The sequence below is a fragment of the Cryptomeria japonica genome, chromosome 11, assembly GCF_030272615.1.
Source record: "Cryptomeria japonica chromosome 11, Sugi_1.0, whole genome shotgun sequence".
Lineage (NCBI taxonomy): Eukaryota > Viridiplantae > Streptophyta > Pinopsida > Cupressales > Cupressaceae > Cryptomeria > Cryptomeria japonica.
This window is the reverse complement of record NC_081415.1, coordinates 560,252,846-560,273,755: the sequence shown is the minus strand read 5'-3', so window position 1 is coordinate 560,273,755 and position 20,910 is coordinate 560,252,846. Positions and strand designations below refer to the sequence as shown.

At 37.0% G+C, this 20,910-nt stretch overlaps 1 protein-coding gene across 1 annotated transcript in view; it reads right to left on the bottom strand.

Moving 5' to 3' along the window:
* Nucleotides 1–17,547, bottom strand: part of LOC131034626 (uncharacterized) — an 86,178-nt gene extending 68,631 nt beyond the window's left edge. The window contains exon 1 of the mRNA XM_057966172.2: nucleotides 17,297–17,547. Within this exon, the coding sequence (XP_057822155.1) occupies nucleotides 17,297–17,429 (133 nt within the window). The 5' untranslated portion in view covers nucleotides 17,430–17,547. The remainder of the gene's footprint in view (nucleotides 1–17,296) is intronic.
* Between the last annotated feature and the right edge of the window lie 3,363 nt (nucleotides 17,548–20,910).

The following is a 20,910-nucleotide window of genomic DNA, read 5'->3' as shown; positions in this document are numbered from 1 at the left end:
AAACATTTAGCATTTGGAGGTGTTTTATGGAGTTTTCTGTGCATTTTTTAGACCATTTTATCGCTGTTGCAGGTCTGAAACTCCATTGTTAGGCGGTTGTCCTCAGAAATTTTCATTTCCAGCCATCTAACTAGTTTTGGCGAATTTGCTTGGGGCTGTTTCCTTAGCAATTTTTCATCATTTTCAGGGATTTAAACCACTTTGCAAGGTGCTGGTAAATCTGAAGCATTCGATTTTTCAGACTTGTCCTCAGAAATAAATTTTTTACCAGCCATACTTACATTCTAGAAAATGATTGTTTTGATCATTAGAGCTGATTTTTATCAAGATTATGCACATTTTTTAAGATTGCAACATGTTTTAAAAGTCTGATTTTCGGGTTATCTTCATAATTGTTGACCTTCATTGTTGACTGCGGAAGATGTCTTCAAACATTCATTGTGTCAAAACACAATCTTTCACACCTTTCCTTAGTCATCATTTATCCGGTATACTCCTTTGCATTTTAGCTTGCATATTTTCTAAGCATAAGGAGGTATTCAATGAATTTTATGAGAGGCTTCCATGCCTTAGTGTTGTCACACTTTGAACTTAATTGCTAAAATTTACCAAGTGTATGGATTATTTTCCCGACTCCATGCTCTAAATTAGCTAAATCTTTAGAAAGTCAAGAATTTTATTACAAATATTTTCCTAAGTCTAACTTCGAGCTTCGTACAAGTGCGATGTCAAAGTCAGGATACAAGGAAAGAAAAGAACTGTTGAAAACGCTGGAGACTGGATTTTATCCAGAGTTTAAGATTTCATCCAGATGGAAGGAGATCGCTGATACAAACATACATTTCCTGGACTTCGACCAGATGCAGCATTGGATGTTCGGAGTCAGAGATCAGGTCCCTTCCCCACCATATGCGAATATTATGAAGGGTGGCATTTTCCATGCCACTGGATTTCCACAGTCCATACAGTGCAGTGAGCTGATCCTGGAATGTGCACGATGTTACGATCCGATCACAAGAATGATTAAGACTCCTAAGGGCATTGTCATCGCCTACCTTGCTGAGGATGCCATTGCTAAGGTGTTCGAAATTCCATGCGGAACAGACATGAAGGATATGACCAAGGAGGATTATGCAAAAAGATACACGAAGAAAATGGGTGTATGCAAGAATTTAATTAACAAAGAGTGGATGATTGAGCCTAGGTCTCATCATTCCAAGGCTCCCAAGACACTCATGTGCATAGATTTTAAGGAGGAATATAGTGATTTGATATTCCTACTCAACAAAGTGATGGGGATGCCGCAGGGAGCAATATTTGATGGATGGATGTTCTATCTCATCCAGGATTGTCTTAGAGGAACACTAGTGAATTGGTCCAAGATTATATGTGACAATCTGGATTTTCAGTTGAGGAATGTAGAGCGGTCCAAGTCATTCGCCATGACTTCTTACCTGGTGTACCTGCTTGCATGGTTTGTTTCATACAGAGGGTTAATATGCAAAGGTGAAGTCGAGAATGGGCAAGGACAATTCAAAAGTTATGAATGCTACCCCCAGCTAAGCATGCATAGAATTGAAGACCATAAGAGAGTGAATGATGCATTCACTATGTACATCACACGAATGCTGCAAGGCGGAATTCACGGAAGATTGTCCAAGGAGGCAACAAAGTTAATAGAAAAGTATGGATCGTGGTTTATACAGTTTCCCACTTTCACATACCTCAGGATTCATGGGTTTCAATCTAAACCCTACAGACTTCCTAGGTATCCAACCGACAGAATGATATTGTTGGAAGTGGTGAGACAGCTTCTAGAGTTCGATGTTATCCAGAGAGAGAAGCACAGGACAGGAATGACATTCCCTATTTCAGTTGGGAAGACGTCAGAGGTTTGCCAATCCGCCATAGCTGCCAGCACTGCGAGTGAGGAACTTGCATTCTATCAATTTGCTACATATAAGAAGAGAGAAAGATTCGATCCAGACAAGAAGGTCAGAAGGATCAGAGGAGAGAAGTTCACTTGTAAGATTGACATAGAAGATTATTGGGCTAACCTGGTGGACGAGCAAGCAGTGAAGAGAAGAATGTGGTCCAGAATGTCAGTGGATTTCATGAGGAAGTGTGGACTTTTCCTCATTCCTGATCAGGTATTAGATGATAGAGATCATACACATCCAAGGTATGAGAGTGAAATGAAGAAGGCAATCCTATTGCCTAATTGGTCAGAGTCAGAAGAGATTGACTTGAATATATTGATGAGAGAGGACATGAATTTCTCCCGCCTATGGGTGGACATACAGATGAATAAGTTAGTTGACATGGGTGTTCCCTTCACTTATGAAAGGATGAAGCCGGAAGAGTCTACTTCCGAGGATGATCAGAGGACTGTCAGTGATGTTGGGATTCATGCAGACAAAGAGAGTCAAGCTCCCAAGAGAAGGAAGAACACGCCAGGAGAAGTCAAGGCCAGAAGGAAGAAGATTGAGGAGGTGAAGAAGAAACAGAACACTATCACTCCACTCATCATTCCTTCACCCCCTCCCAGTGTCTCATCAATCGAAGTGATTGAAGTAACAAAACAGAATAAGGAGACTCAGCAGTGTTCCAATACAGTGATAGTACCAGAGAATATTCAGGAGTTCCATGCCACAGCAACATCTGCACCTCCTGATGAGAATAATGATCAGCCAGAATCCCCTACTGTCCTTTTGGAAGTTAGCTTGAAAAATGAGGTATATGATTGGACCAAGGATAATCCTGATGATAATGAGGATGTTATCTCGGCATTGAAAGGACTTGATAGAGAAATATGTCTTGATGATGGTATGGAAATGGTCGCTATTCCTGAATGGCTGAGGAGAAGTATGGAGAAAAGTAAACAAATGATAGAGGTGCATCCTATTGATGATATTGATGACTACCTAGCTAGGAGTGCTAAGGGGAAGGAGCCCAAGAGAGCAGAGATTTTATCACACATAGCTAGAGATGAAACAGGAATGCGGATTGAGCAGATTGTTGTTCTTATTGCAGGCGTGACAGCGGACATTGCTACTCCTATGGATTTCCATATCACTTCAGTCGCCCTTGGCCGTACATCCAGAGAACAGGAATTCCAGGAGATTGGTGAAAACCTCTAGGCAATCAATGAAAGGTTAGACAGAGCGGTTGCGGAGAATGAAAGGTACAGAGAAGAAAATATTAGACTCAAAGAGTATATTGCAAGGACAAGGTGTGGAGATCCCACCCTTATTTCCCCTATTGCAGTTGACCATGGAATATAGTCACATTGCGAGGTAGCGAGAGGTACACACTCAGAGGTGGAAAAGTGGATTGAGAGCACAAGAAAGCAGGCAGATGATTTCCTTACTCAGTTTGTTCATGCATATGATAGGACAACAGAGCTTACATTCAAAATCCAGTATTTTGAGGGAGTTTGGGAAGAATTCCGGCCTATTTAAGACAAGACTATTCCACGCCTCCAGGCATTGAAGAGGATTCCTAGTTCTACCTTGGTCAGCGAGAACATTGTGCACAGTGGAGACAGATATGATTTCCATAGCTGGTATTGTTCACTAGCCATGAAGAAATCAACTTATGAGAACGCCCAGTCAAGTTGTATGGAGATGGAAGGATTAATTCAGGACATTCAGATGAGGATCCTTGCCTCGATTGAGGAATTATTGGGCGTTGATGTTAGTGATGCTAGTAGTTTACACTTAGCCGAATTAAGAGACAAGATGAATTTATGTATTTTTGCCAGTTGGACTCTTTGAAGAAGAGTCAGATAGATGACTTGGTCTCTTTGTTGAATCATGTTCATAGTTCGCAGAAGCTCATGCCAGGAATGGGAGAATACTTTGAATGCTTGCTCGGATTCGTTGGACGTGATTATTTACAGTAGGATACCTTGCCTAGCATTTCCATGGAGGAGTTAGATTCAGTATTGGCTAGATTCTTGGAGTATGCTAGGAGAGAGAGAGATGCAGGGAGGAATCTTCTAGAAGATTCCCTATTTGATGACTAGGTATCTTTTCATTGGGCCATATGTTGGTGGCGCCATTTTTGATGTAACCCTAATTAGGGCAGTTCTAGGGTTTTGTTGGCATGATCTCGACCGTTGATCTTAGATCAATCTGGGCCATCCATTTTGTAAGAGACTCTATATATGCCTCCTTGTCTCTCATTTGTATGAGAGAGTTTTTGTAGAATTGTTGGTATATGCTATAGCTATTTGAATCCTAATCATTGTTCAATTGTTGGTGATTTTGCTCTTCAAGTGTTGTATTTGCATTCATGGTTCTCAATTCCTCCAAGTTAGATTAGAATTTAGATTAGAATTTATTTTCATGTATGTTAGATTGAGTGGAAGATTTGTTGAATTCATTTGTGTGGAATCCTTAATCCATGCCACTAGCCTCTTGCCACTGGTAAGTGCGCCTTGTGTGGTCAACTGGAATTTGAGTAAGCATAACTTCAACTATTACGCGTCCGTTGACAAGCATCAACTTGGATGGCGTCTACGTTTGATGGTGATAGCTTGAAAATCTTTAAGTATACCTTAGACGATTGCACTAAGCTTGTGTCAATACCTGATTGTGAGACCTTGCCTGGTTTGATTCCACTAGATCCATTCATCATTTCCTAAATTCCTATGCTTAGAATAGATTTCCTAAACCCTATTCTTTTTCCCCCTTTTTTAGTAAGAAGTAAATCCAGAGCCATATTGATAAATCTTAAGTTGTTAGCACACCTATTCCGCATCATTCATGATAATCCAAACATTTGCGTAAGTACCCAAGTGAAACATAGCAATTCACATCAACCACTGAACTTACCCACTCGTCAAGACCTGACATGTAGAAACCTTGGAATCATTTTAGTTGATCTCATTCTTAGCATCTGAGGTGATTTTGTTCAAGAGAGGGTAAATTACCTTGGTACTTTATTCGGAAATGTTTTGTGCATAAAAAACACATTAACAAGTCGTCCTGCTGAAATATTGTGGTAGAGTGATTTGTGTCTGCAATATTGTTCTCTTGGCTGGTTCACCGCTAAGTTCCTTGCTTTCCCACTGGATAAGCGGAAGGGGCTGGCTTGCCGCCCAGTATTGTGTTTTCTTTATAATTTCCAGCAGATTAGTGAGCTAACGAACCCCTTATCACCGTATGCTCTCACCTTCCCACATTGGGCACTTGGTGATCAAAAAGTGGAAGGGTTGCAATTTCAGCAAGCTTTGAGATTATATTTTCTAACCTTAACGGGTTATGTGTTTGTTTGTAATTCTTATTGCACTTAAAAACCAAAAAAAAATTATCCGGGATATTACATTGGACATGCAAATACACGTTCCCTTGAGGTATTAAAAAGGGAGCAGCTTGTAGAGGAATTAAATATGCCTCTACCAATTGAGTTGGGAGTGTGCAAAGGTTGTTGTTTGGGCAAGCAACATAGGTTCCCCTTCTCAAAGAAAGGAGCAACAAGAGCTAATGAGCAAATGGAACTCATACATTCAGATATTTGCGGTCCAATGCAAACAATGTCACACAAAGGGGGAAGGTATTTTATTACCTTTATTGACAATTTCTCTAGAATGACCTTTGTTTATTTTCTCAAAAATAAATCATGTGCATTAGAAATGTTTAAGATTTTTCAAGCATTTGGTGAGAAGCAGTCAGGAAAACCTTTGAAAAGGCTTAGATGTGATAATGGGGGTGAATATACCTCAAATGCTTTCAAAAGTTTATGTGCAAAGGAAGGGATCAAACATGAGTACACTATTCCCTATTCACCACAACAAAATGGTGTGGCAAAAAGAAAGAATAGGACTCTTGTTGAAAGTGCTAGATGCATGCTTAAAAGTAGTGGATTATCCAACATTTTTTGGGCTGAAGAAGTTTCTACTGCAGCATATTTACAAACTAGGCTGCCAATTGTTGCATTGCATAAGAAGACACCTTATGAGGCATGGCATGGAAGCAAGCCAAGTGTTAGTGGTTTAAGAATTTTTGGTTGCTTAGCACATGCACACATACTAGATCAAGAACGAAGGAAGCTAGATGATAAGAGCAAGCAATGTATAATGGTTGGATACAGTGTCAATTCAAAAGGATACAGCCTTTATGATCCTATTGTTGGTGTTGGAAATAAGCCACACCGGACCGACGATGGACTGGTCCAAGAGGGGCCAGTAGCTCAGTGCTAGAGCACTCCAGCAGCGTATGGAAGGTCCTAGGTTCGAGTCCTAACTGGTCCATGTCTCAACATGGTATCAGATCCAGGTCCAGGCTAGGAGCCCCAAGCACATGAGAGGTGTGCCTTAAGGGGGGTTGTTGGTGTTGGAAATAAGCCACACTGGACCGACGATGGACTGGTCCAAGAGGGGCCAGTAGCTCAGTGGTAGAGAACTCCAGCAACGTATGGAAGGTCCTAGGTTCGAGTCCTAGCTGATCCATGTCTCAACACCTATAACACATGAGATTCTAGTAAGAAGAGACATCATTTTTGATGAAAAAACAGTTTTGCACAAATCAGCAGAGATGAAAAATGCTAAGGATTTAGAAACAAGGCTTTATGATCTCGGATCTGATGAAGAATCTAAACATAAGGATTCCAGTCCAACAAGACCATTACAAGTCGTAGCCACACAACCCACAAGCCAAGTACAAGGAGAGCAGTAACTTCGTAGATCAACAAGATCACGAAAGTCCACTTAAAGAGCATTAGAATCATATGCACTTCATGTAGAAATTGATGAGCCACTCAGTATCCAAGAGGCATGTGAAAGCATTTATGCAGAAGACTGGAAGAAAGCAATGGACACTGAATATCAATCACTCATAAAAAATCAGACTTGGGAACTCAGAAGTCTTCCACCCAGAAGAAGAGTAATTGGGTGTAAATGGTTATTCAAGAAAAAGTATAAGTCAGATGGATCAATAGACCGCTACAAGGCCCGTTTGGTGGCAAAAGGTTACTCCCAAATCGCAGGTTTGGATTATCATGACACATTCTCTCCTGTAGTCAAGATAACATCCATACGAGTCTTGTTAGCAATTGCAGTAACCTTGGATCTACATGTGCATCAGTTAGATATAAAAACTGCATTTTTACATGGTTTCTTAAAGGAAGAAGTTTATATGGAACAGCTAGAAGGTTACATACAAGAGGGAAAGGAACAATTGGTATGCAAGCTACAAAAGACATTGTATGGACTGAAACAGTCTTCAAGAGCATGGTATGAACGTATTCATGGGTTTCTCCAAAATGAAGAATACATGAGTTGCAATGCTGATTCAAACGTATTGGTGAGTCGGTGATCATTTTAGCCTTATATGTAGATGACACTATCATTTTAAGTAATGATCTTGAGATGTTAGACTTGTTTAAATCTCAATTAGCTGCAGACTTCGAGATGACCAGCTATGGTGAGATTCATTATTGCTTGGGCATTCAAATTTTAAGAGATAGGGAAAAGAGGAATATCCATCTTAATCAAGAGAGGTACATTAGGAACATTCTCAAGAGATTCAGGAAGGAAGATTGCAAACCAATAAGCACTCCAATGGAAGTAGGTAAGAAACTTTCACTGGAAATATGTCCCAGAACACGAGGAAGAAAATTATGTGTACAGTTTCATATCAAAATGTTGTTGAGAGCCTAACGTATGCAATGGTTTCTAGTAGACCTGATATTGCACACGCTGTAAGCATGGTGAGCCAATTTTCCAGCTGCCCTGGACCACAACATTGGGCAGCAGTTAAGAGAATTTTTAGGTATCTTCAAGGAACAATTAATCACGGGATTACATTCAGTGGGAGTTCTAAAGATTCACTCCAGCTTACAGGTTATTGTGATGCAGAATGGGCAGGAGACATTGATAGCAAGAGATCGACTTCAGGTTTTGTTTTATTCTTAGTAGAGGCATAGTTTCTTGGGCAAGTAAGAAACAACCAACAGTTTCTCTTTCCAGTGCAGAAGCAGAATATAAAGCAGCATGTCAAGCTGCAAAAGAATTGATTTGGTTGAGAAGATTGTTGCAAGACATTGGGGTTACTCAGACCCAACCAACGGTGTTGAGGTGTGATAGCCAAAGTTGCATAGCCATCACAAAGAATTCAAAGTATCATGGAACGGTTAAACATATAGGGGTACAATACCATTTCATCTGTGAACAAATTGAGGAGAACAATATTCAAATGGAATACTGCACAACTAAAATGATAGTGGCTGATGCATTGACAAAGGCATTACCAAGAATCAAATTTGAATTTTGCAAAGAAGGATTCAATGTAGTACAACCTGATTGACAAATATTTGGCTAAGTGGGAGTGTCATATATGCAAGAACTCTAGCCGAATATTTAGGGGTTTGTAGTTAGCATTTAGGGCTTTCTGTTGAATAACACACAACACATCAGATGATTACAACAGACTTGTATACGTGTTGTAAAGAGTAGTAGATAGCTGTAGGAGTTTGAGAAATTATAGTTAGTCAGTGTTTGTATTTGAACAGGACTCTGTCTCCCTATTCCTTATTTGTATCGGTATTATGTTGTTTGCACAGTTAATAGAAAATACTCCGTTTTTGTATTCTTCTGTCATTTTATTCAATTCTGGGTTTTCAGATATTACTTATAGGAATTAGTGGAAAAGAATATCTCTAGCAGAATCGAATTCAACAAGTCAACGATACAAACTGTAAGAAATGTCTTTTTCCTGTGGTAATAAACATAGGCCGATCTGGCACGATTTCTTGTCTATATGCATACTATAGAGCATTTGATTCAAATTAGATCATTTATTTGATGAATAAGAAATAGAATAATCTATAATTCAGTATAACCTTGCTATTGACCGATGATTAATGATCAGTATTATATTGGCAATCAATTACTGACTAATGCGTAAGTATTGCATTGGTGTTTGAGGATCAATATTACATTGTTAATACTGTGATTGTTGTTATTATTGTTGAATTAAGGACATGGCCAAGAAAAATTATGATAATGGATATAAATTAATAAGTTTTCCATTATTTATGTTCAAGAACCCAATATGGTAAGAGAAGAGAGAGATCTCAAATAAGGGGAATGGTGTTGGGGTCACGTCTAAGCACGCCACCTCATGGTATGTGACCAAGGAGTCCCTGAGGCAAAAGGGGGGCAAAGGTGCTCTGCCTTTGGGCTTAGAGGGTTATACATTTTAGGTACCCTATTGAGAGAAGTCGTTCTCCTCTTTACTATGGTGAGGGGTCTAACCATGAATATCTAATCATGTGAGTAGGAGAAGTGATGTGATTGAAGGGGAACGGTTATAAGGATGCCTCGCTAGGTGTGCCACCTCATATGTATGGCATGGGCCACATGAGGCCAAAGGGGCGTGAAGGTGCACTGCCTTTGGACCTAGGATAGAGGATAGCTAGGACACCCTACCAAGTCACTTATCCTAGCTTACTATGGTTAGGATTTCTTATTTGGCCTAAGTAATCTTACAATCAAATTGCAAATTGTGATTTGTGTTTTCAATCTCATTAATTTATAGATTAGTTTGTAATTACTTTATGTATTATAGTTGTAAGTTGTTTCCTAGCTTGTTGCAGGTCTTTTACCCTTAAAAGATAAAGGTATTCTATTTCTAAATCCTCCCTTATTGATTGAGAACAATAGTTTAGGGTAAAACTAGGGCATTCCATAAAAAGGGACATTACACATTTAAGAATTAGGGCAGAATTCAGGCATTTTAAATTTAGGGACATTACATGATTATTGCTTTTGTGTATATTGCACCATTCACCTATCTTGGAAGATATGCTCTTGTTTGAAGGCAGTGTTTTCTTTCATATAAATGCATAGTTGCATGGGTACTCGTACCTAGCCCCTGGGTACTCGTACCGGAGACTAGGACACGTATACCGCACTGGAAACTTGGTTGGAAACGTCTCCATAGAGAGGAGACTTTCTGCTAACGTATCCACCCATCTCCCATCGTTTCCAAGTCAAACAAAAAAAGGAAACCCTAAAATGTTTAAAAAAAAAAACAGGCAACAAAATAATCAAAATGTAGTACAAATGGAAAAAAAACAACGCTCAAAACAAATGCAGGTCACAAGGATTTCTTAAAATGTTGCAACAGCCATTACTAAATTATTATATTATATTTAATGTTCAATGTCATTATATTTTCAGAATTTCTATAAATTATTAAATTATATTTAAAAGAAATTGTTGTCTCCAAGTATCCACGTCTCCTATTTTGAAAAGATAGTCGTATCAGTACCAGCACCAGTCTCCAAGTACCCCCATACCCGTGCATCCTTGTATAAATGTTGTTTCTTTCTTGCTCTTCAACTTAAAAACGACCATTGCCGTATAGAGATGAGCTTCCTCCATCCCCTTTATTTAACCAACTTCAATCTTGATTGAATGGATAGTTATAAGATATTGTAGTACTTGAGGACTCCATGTTTCTTTAACTCAAATGAGCCAAGCCATGCATAGAGATCATGGAAGGCACTAGTGTAATCTTGGATTGACTACTCATGTTCTTGCTCCAAATATGACCACTAAATGTAGGGATCATCATGGACTTGTAGAAATTTTCCTAGGTATGCTCAAGTTTTCCTCCTATCCGGTCTTCCTCCCAAAGTGCATGGGCTTGTTATCATTTCTTGATGGGTGAATAGACTTTCAAAAGAGCAATTTTGATTTTTTCTTTATCAAAAAATTTACTCATGGAAAGATATGAGTCCAACTAATCTAACTAGTTATTGACTACATCTGCATTAATCTTATTGTCAAACACAAGAATGTCTAGGTTTACTTGAAGTTGAAACCTAGGTGGGATTTAACCACCAAAAGCTCTACCTAATATTAGGTAGGTGGAACTGCTCATTCAAGGACTTCTACAAACTGGCTAAACAAGAATTTCCATTGGTCCATGAGTGCTTCTACGATTTCATTCTTGATCATTGGGTGTACCTCTTCTTGCATTGGTTTGGTCATTTTAAAATGACTCAATAAGTAGTCTAAATGTTCTTGAGGTTTGATGTCGAGGCTTAGGAACTATCATCTGATCTGGTAGGACATGCAAGATGAACCTCTTTGATACCATTGATCTAGGGGCCAAGTTAAGAGTTGGTGGATGACTCTCTAGATGAGGATTAAGATTAAGTTGTGTGAGTAAAGAAACTTTGTCAGACAGAATAGTGTTCTAATTTTACCTATCTATCACTATATAAGCTTGCCTATTCGCTATGTTAAAAATATGTATGTTAGATTATATACCATAAAGGCTAAGAGTTTTTATGGAAGTTGAACCATACCAAAAGGAAGAGGGACCATTTTTATGAGTGATTCATCATCTCTTGACAGTTGTGGTGTGATTGGTAGTTGTGTGATGTGTTGACTGATGACTTGGCATTGTGTGACCCTAAAGAGTGCCACCTAGATTATCATGACAATTGCACTATTAATGCCTGAAGTGTGAGGCTCAAAACAAAGTGTTGACAAATGGTGTGAGTAAGTCTTTGCGATTTGGCAAGGCATGTTGTTCCTCTCTAGTTGTGATAGAAACCACAAAAGGTTTGGCCGAAGTACGGTTGCTACAAAGCCCAATCTTGTGCAAAGTGCTTGTCCCATTGCTAGAACATATGTGGCATATGCTAGAGACAAACTAATGATTCTTGTGTTACTACAAGCATCAAGAAGGTGCTCTAGTCTATTGCAAATCATAGTAGTGTTGCCACGAATACCACAAGCCATAAGAATAGTCTTGGTGTTACCAAAAGAACCATTGTGGCTAGATTCTCTTAGATTAGAAACCCATGCAACAATTGTCTTAAAACTCTAGAGTACGAGGCCAATGAGAAGGTTAAAACAGGACTAGTACAAAAGAAGTAGGGTTCCAATTAGAAATAAAATTACAAATACCCCATCTACAGCTTTGGCTAAATATGCAAAGGGCCTCTTGGAGACAGAGATTGCACTTATGGTATTGCATGTGCATGTCCTTACCCCCCATGTTCTCTATGAACTCTACCTTGATGTTTATTAAATTATTTATACCTTGTAGAATCCATCAAGCCATTGCTCATTGGCAAGGTGAAACAATTTCTAGGATGATGCCTTAGGTTCAAACCCTCCTAGGCATGCTTTCCATGTTGAAGTGACCACATTAATTTAGGCTACACATTTACACAAGGTTGGTTGTGGAGATAAATACCCATCAAATGTGGTTTCTACACCTAAATATGATCTAAGCTTGATGGGGTGAAAGATCCTTTAAAGTTAAAAAAGAAGGGAATCCAATAATTCCAAAAAGAAAAAGAAAATAAAAACCTTTCTTCAATATGTCACCAAACAAGCTTGGGCAAAGAGAGAATTACCAATTATTAGATGAGTGATGAAAGTCAGAATAATTGGGTGATTATATACAACACATTGGATATTTTAACATTCTAACCAACCATATTTGCCCTATTTTAAGATTGGTCTTTGATAACTACCAATTATGGCTCAATTTTCCTAGGTAGTTGATGGAGGTCATCAATTCAACCTAAAAGCCCTTTAACTTGAAATGCAAGCACAATAAGTTAAAGTAAAAACTGAAAACATTTAAATAAGTGTTTCTCCTCAAGTTATGCCCATTCCAAGCCCAAAGGAAAAAAATGCAAGCTTCCTATGAATTTCAATATGAGATAGGAGGAAGTTAAAATATGATCTCTCCTCCATCAAAGCACCATAGTGTTCATCGTTCCTTGTAAGTGCAACTCAACCTCTAGCATTGCAAAATGTATTTTTAAGATTATACAAACATCACAGATGGTTGCATTAAAGACATTACTACCAACAAATGTGTTTTTTTCCTGCGATGAAGGGAAAGATGCCATCAACAATATGGTTAGATATTGGCTACATATATAGAATATTCAGTACCAGGAGTTTGTCAAACAACTCATAAATGAAATGGATAGTATGGGTGTCTTGTCTTGATATGGTAAAAGTTGTCAGTAGATGTCAAACAAAAAAGAAAAGACAACAGTAACTGGAATATCATGTGTTAGCAATACACAAGATTTGTTGGTTCCAAACTTAATCCCCAAGAAGGTACAATTGTCCATTGGGCTATTTTCTAGTGCTAAGATGAGGTATTTATTTCAAAGATAATCCATTTTCAAAACCTGATGAGTGTACACCGAATTTTAAGGGCTCTGCTTTCGGTCAATGCAAGTTTCAATAGTAGTACAACAAATTGAATGCCTTGTCAACTACAATCAAAATTGTAGATTTTTATATGGCTGCTCCCTAATAGTTATAAGTCTTCAAAATATAGTTGTATTCACAGGATTGTTAACATTTAGAAAATGAGAGTGTTGGATAAATTTGGATGGTGTTGAGGAGATCTTGGAGAGGGTGTGTAAAGAATCAGCAATGGGAATTCTCTATTATTATTTCAATAAGTTTTAGGGATACAGCTGTAGCTAGAAGCACCTGGCTCAGCTATGACTCTTTGCAATCTTGCTCTTCCTATTAAATCCTTTCTTGTGCCACCATTATCATTTTAGAACAGTAGTTTTTGTTGCCACGTGAAGGAACTAGGCCTTGCCTTTGGTTTTCATGCACTGGCCTTCTAGGTTGTTCCTCTGCTATCATGGCTGCTTGCTCTTATAGACACCTTTGTTGCTAATGTTTCATGCAAACAAAGGAATGACAATGAAATTTTTTGTATGGTTAACCAGTGGAATATTCCTTATATAGATGTTCCCTCAGCGAGTCTAGTAATTTGATAATCAGTCTTATGAGCAGGCTTTGATGTGCAAGTTTACTGGTATTTGACCCTCTTACAAATCGCTTGAAAATTGGGTGGACAAAGAACAGAGACCAAAGATTCAAGATGATATTAACATTTCAATGTGTGAAAGGGGTTTCTATATTGCTACCTTCTCAGTCAACGAGAAGGACTTGATATTCTGTAATTGTCCTTGGTTTATGGGAACCTGCGACCTATCCAAACCCTTGGACACCTGATTTTAATCCAAGAGAATAAACACCCTCTTGGTTACCAATCTGTGTAAGACTCCCCTTTCTTCCCCTATATTTATGGAATAATGAAGTCTTAAAGGCAATACAAAAAGCTATGGCACAGACAAGACACAGGTTCAGCCTAAATAAAAGAATTACTCTGTTCTTTGTGTGGAAATTGATCTTAATGGACTTCCTAGGCCATTAATTTGAGATTGAAAGAAGTGGTGTTCACTCAAAGGATTGATTATGAGCATATTCTATTCAAATCCATTTTTTGTCATGAGCATGGACATTTCCAAAAAAAAACTAGAAGAAAAAGTAACAGGCACAAAGAAAATCCAGATACTTCTACTCAATTCCTGCAATCCCTTCTCTGTCTTCTCCCTGGATGTTGTTCCTTCAAGAACTAAAGATGCTTCTAAGGATTTTAAGTCAGAGAAGGTGTCTGAAGAGAGGATATTACCTAAAGACATAGTCGAAGAATGCTTAGTTCCAGCCCTTGATGATGGAAAAGAGGTGGAAAAAGATGATGCCCTTGCTTCTACTATCATTTGTCAAAAGACCATAGGAAGGAAGATGAATGCTTTAGTTAGTTCTAAAGAAACTTCTGAGAATATTGCAGCTGGCAAGCAATCCACCTTGGATTCAACACTTAAAGCTAAAAGAAAATTTTGTAAACAATGACGGTCTGCTTCTACTATTTTAGAGGCTTTGTTGATGGGCTGATTTTACCAGCTGGTCTGATTATGTGTCTATTGTAGAACTTAAAATCTATTTTACATTTGTTCTAGCAACATTTGTAATCTTGGTATTTTATAATTAATAAATCACTTATTTTATAAAAAATTAGTTATAGGTCTTGTTTACTTCTGAGAAGACAAGACAATTTCTCTTTAGAGCGTGTGTTTCTTTTCTAAATCATTGGTAGCTGGTTTTTCTGTATTGCGGACCACCCATGTACCCCTTCCATCCTTGTTATTGTTCTGCTTCCCCACAAATGCCGAAGGTAAATTTTGACCAAAGAAACATCTGACTGATATTCCCGGTAATGTACTCCTAAATTCCTAATACAGCATCTTGTAGGTCCAAATTGGGCTATCACAGGATGAGGATCTTCTTGTAGCCTCTGGCTTTTCTATGAGGCCTTAAATACGGTTGAAGATCATACAACCATGAGATGCTCCTCTGAGGCATGATGTTCATGACAAAAACTGCATGCTTTCCATCTGTATTTAATCTTAGGATTTTATAACTCAAGAAGCATATAGAAAGAGTAATCATTAAAGTTCTCCAGTAAGTCATCTGTCTGATATTCCCGATAATGTACTCCTAAATTCCTAATACAGCATCTTGTAGGTCCAAATTGGGCTATCACAGGATGAGGATCTTCTTGTAGCCTCTGGCTTTTCTATGAGGCCTTAAATATGGTTGAAGATCATACAACCATGAGATGCTCCTCTGAGGCATGATGTTCATGACAAAAACTGCATGCTTTCCATCTATATTTAATCTTAGGATTTTATAACTCAAGAAGCATATAGAAAGAGTAATCATTAAAGTTCTCCAGTAAGTCATCTGTCTGATATTCCCGATAATGTACTCCTAAATTCCTAATACAGCATCTTGTAGGTCCAAATTGGGCTATCACAGGATGAGGATCTTCTTGTAGCCTCTGGCTTTTCTATGAGGCCTTAAATATGGTTGAAGATCATACAACCATGAGATGCTCCTCTGAGGCATGATGTTCATGACAAAAACTGCATGCTTTCCATCTATATTTAATCTTAGGATTTTATAACTCAAGAAGCATATAGAAAGAGTAATCATTAAAGTTCTCCAGTAAGTCATCTGTCTGATATTCCCGATAATGTACTCCTAAATTCCTAATACAGCATCTTGTAGGTCCAAATTGGGCTATCACAGGATGAGGATCTTCTTGTAGCCTCTGGCTTTTCTATGAGGCCTTAAATATGGTTGAAGATCATACAACCATGAGATGCTCCTCTGAGGCATGATGTTCATGACAAAAACTGCATGCTTTCCATCTATATTTAATCTTAGGATTTTATAACTCAAGAAGCATATAGAAAGAGTAATCATTAAAGTTCTCCAGTAAGTCATCTGTCTGATATTCCCGATAATGTACTCCTAAATTCCTAATACAGCATCTTGTAGGTCCAAATTGGGCTATCACAGGATGAGGATCTTCTTGTAGCCTCTGGCTTTTCTATGAGGCCTTAAATATGGTTGAAGATCATACAACCATGAGATGCTCCTCTGAGGCATGATGTTCATGACAAAAACTGCATGCTTTCCATCTATATTTAATCTTAGGATTTTATAACTCAAGAAGCATATAGAAAGAGTAATCATTAAAGTTCTCCAGTAAGTCAAGGCAGCGATAAAGATCATGACCCAGTACAGATGTCTAATCATAATATGGAGATCCCTACTATAGCATGCATATGAGGAGACCGTTCATGGGATGCATTTGTTAATTATCCCTTCAACTATTTCAACATGGTAACCCTTTGATTGCTAGATATTTCAAACTCTCATCGTATTTCTCATCACTTTACATGTAAAGTTGTAAACTTATTTAATTAAAAAAATTTTCAATGTTTTCATATCTGGAGGAATCTGTGGCCCAGCAACATATAACCCACTCAGAAGGTGCTAACAAGGAGGGCAACCCCCTATAACCTCCAGTCCTCGATAGGATGCCCACTCCCACATAGCAATTTGACTCGAGTTTCGAACTAGGGAGGCTAATCAAAGCACCCAACTTTTCAAGTCTACACTCTGAGGGCGTAAACATATTCAATATTAATGCATAAAACTTGCTATATTTAGTCTTCCTTGTACCCTATCAGCATTCAAGTGTGACCTATGTTTAATTATTTTTTAAATGTAATCAATGCTTACCCGGTCCACATTAAGAAACTAAAGCTAATCATGGAAGTGCATAAATTTGTTTCAGCGTAAAGCAGAAATTTGTGAAAGAATTCAATGAAACTGACTACAGAAACATCAATTTCAGTTTTTTTTTTTGGCTATTGCACGAAAAGAAGCAATCGGACAATCCGACTGTGGCAATCCCTCTGACCCCGGTTGCAAGCTGATTAGGGTTTTCCGTGTTTTCATTACTACGAGTACATTCAGTAAGTTGCTTCAGTTGACAACCGTGTCCCCGACTTAAATAGAAAAGAATGTAAACAATTGACAAGTTTGCATACCGTAGTTAATGAAAAAAAACAGAGTTTGTATGCTTACACTGGGTAGGAAGTCTCTGTCTAGAAGTTGAAAGACTTGTAGAAAGAGAAACAGACCCTCTGAAGCGCAACTCATTTGGGTACGTTTCTTTAAGAGAAATACATGGCAAGCAAATAACAGATAGTAATGCCATGGCTGGCACTGCCACATGGACTTGGTTCCATACCGTTTTTAAACTGTTTTATCTTAGCCTACAGATTTCCTTGGTGCCAACTCGGATATCTTAGCCAGATATCAGAAATTACTTGCAAAGCAATAATGTTTTGCCAAATTGACACTAAATAATTCGATACAAATTGTTTTCTAGTTTTATATTCGACAGAGAGATATTTCTGAAGGAAGATATCGTTTTTTACGTGAACTTTTATGTAGGCTAATCCAATGAGATGCAAATACATTGATCATACAGATGCCTAAAGTTATCATCATGAAATTATTTTACGTAACAATATTATATTATAATTAATATTAAATTATTGTTATATTATTATTATTATATGATTATATTATTATATTTAATATATTTTTATTTTACTATTATATTTTAAAAAATTTATTATACTTTTTATAGAAGTTTAAAAAGTTAAATAATAATAATAATAATACTTATTATTATTATTATTATGTTAAAGTAGATTTTATGTAAGAAGAGTTTAATATCGTATGTTGTCATTGTATAACATAAGCAATGTAATTAATTAATTATTAAGTTAGTATCCATTTAAATTGATTATCTCCGTGTAGTTGATTATCTTTATGGCTGAGGTGATTAAGAAGTTTGTTTCATCCCAAAAACAAAAACATATTTCTATTAGATCACCTCATAATTCAGGTATGAATTGAATGTCCTAGACATTAAAATTTCATAAGAAATAAAGTATGAATTGAAGATATTAGTGATATTAGATAGAGAGCTTGTCAGGAATTTTTAGATGATGATGAATTTGTAAGAACTATGTTTACACAAATGGTAAAGTATAAGCAAATGTAAAGAATTAATTAAGAAAGGTAATTTTATTTAAATATGAATAGGGTATTATAAAAAATAGTAAAATTATTCTTATTTGTTATTGTGATGTGAGGTTATAATTATGAAGGAGGGACAAGTTATGATAAGAAATACTTGATGTTTGCTACTATTGAGATGGGGCTTATCAAGACCATAGTTTTTGATATCATAATGTGGAGAAAAGGGATAGAAGATTACTCCAAATATATAATGGAGGTGACTAATTTCGATTTTCTTCTCTAGATCAAATCTTAGCCTAGATAAAAAAAACCTAGCTATAGTCAATGACCCCTTCTCAGAATAAACATAAGCTAAATTGTACCCCTCAAGAGGTAGTTGTTCAACTCATGGTGAAGAGGACTAGGAATGTGTTTTAAATTGATGCAACATAATCGGTTATTTAAAACATAATTCAAATGGGTGGCAATTAAGAAGATAGCATATATGTTTACAAAAGGCTAGAAGAGGAAAGTATGAGATTGCGAAATTAATTGATGAATTTAAGGAGCACCAATGAAAAACTTAAGGAGCAAAATGAGGCTCCTATGCAAAAGGCTTTGCTACATGTCGCTATGTTTCCATTATTGTGTACATCTACAGAAGGGAAGGAGGAAGTTGAGAAAAGGTAAAGGAGTAAAAAGGTGTTAGACACAACACTAATTTAGAGGCTAATAATTACAGGTTTAATTTGATAGACTTGGTTCAATGGCTTCTCTATCATAGGTTTTGAATAATTACTATCATGTGAAATATTGTGGAAGTCTTTTGAAGATATAATAAAAGGAATAAGCATGTGTTACAATTGAGGAGGAGATGATGAGAATAAGAGACGAATAGATGTCTTGAACTCCCTAATTGAGGAAAATATTCCTTCATACATTATATGACATGTCACCAAAGTTCACTAAGATTGCAAGAATACATGAAGTGTACAATTTTATAGTGGGTATCATAGTATTTATTCAATATGTGGGAACTGATTTGAAGAATAAGGTTGAAGAATTCAACAGCTTATTAAAATCCAATATGTAGAAGTTAATGATCCAACCTCACAAGCCAAGAATAATCTACAAACAGGGTAAGTTCGCCAAGGTGGTGAACAAAAAGGAGGGTATAAGTGGCCACTTTTTTTTTTTTTAAAGCTGAAATCAACTAAACCTGAACTTGGAGGAGCAATTTAAGACTCTTCCACTCAAAATTTGAAAATGCTAAAACAACACGAATTGTAGTACTCTAAATCTAGTTTCCACACTACTATAGTTTTTCAAAAACTGGATAAAATTAAGGAAGTCAAATATTTTGCACACACAAAATTGTTCCTGTTTTTTTTCAGCAAAACATAACATAGTGTTTAGTGTGCACATTGAAAAAGTTATAGTTACATTTAGTATTTTGAAAAACTCTTTGGTAGAAAGATAGTTAAGATTGAGTACTAGAAGTTGTGTATTTTTTGTAATTTTTTGTTGAATATATTTTTTTAATGATTTTTTGAAGTGGACGCATCATAAAAATTAGGTACCTATTTGTGTGCATCACATAATTTGCACAAAAATAATTGATTTTTTTTTCAAGTGTAAAGAATGAAATGTACAACAACAATATATAATTTATTTCAAAGTTGGACAAGTCGTTAAAAAGTTATTAAAAAATGGTATACATATGTCTGTAAGAACTCTAGAGACACTAGTAAAAGAAATTAAAAATTAGTATAAATTTGTAATGTGATGAAAAGTGATGAGAGGAGATCAAGTGGAAAGCTTTGCCCTCCTCAAGAAAGGAGTGAAAGTTTCACAAAAGATTCCCTTCAACTTCTCACACACATTACATTTAAAAGAGGGGGTTTGAATTCACTAGATCCAATCTCAATGGAAAGAGATTGAATACTAAGTGAATTGTAGGGAATTTGCAATAAATTTGAAAAGTAAAGTAACCCTCTTTTAAAATAGACAAGTTGAATTAAGTGAATTGAAACTGGGCATGAAGATGACAAAGAAATGATTATATCTTGAGATAGAGATGCGGGATGAAGTTGTGCACCTGGAATTAGCAGTAAAATGTCGAGACGAAGCTCCCTTGCAAATTTGAGCAAAAGTTGTTGGGACCAAGTTGAAAGTGTACTTGGTGCTCCAAAAAATTTGCACGCCAAAAAGGGTTTTTTCGTCTTTGAAAATGGAATCTAAACATACAATCACAGCTACGCACTTGCAACCTACACGCAGAAAAGAGAGGAAATGTTGTTGGGATTGGGGGTTTGCCTTTAGATAAAACCTCAGTTTGGAATTAACGAAATGATAAAAAATACTTGCAAGTAAATGCAAGGAAATGTCTGAAGTAGAATTAACCTCAAGAGAGTATGCAATTGAAATGATGATAGAGTTGTTTGAAAGGATACATTGGAGAGAATGTATTGAAGGTTGGTAGAGATCTCCTCTTCAATGGTTGAATCCTTGACTTGAATGCAACACCTAGCCTTGAAAGGAGACTTGAGATGCTCAATGGATGCTTGAATGTTTGAATATTTGAACACTTGCACTTGATTTCTCTTCTTGAACTTATTTTCACTTGATTGTACTTGATTGAACTTCTGCAAATAGGAGGGGAAATG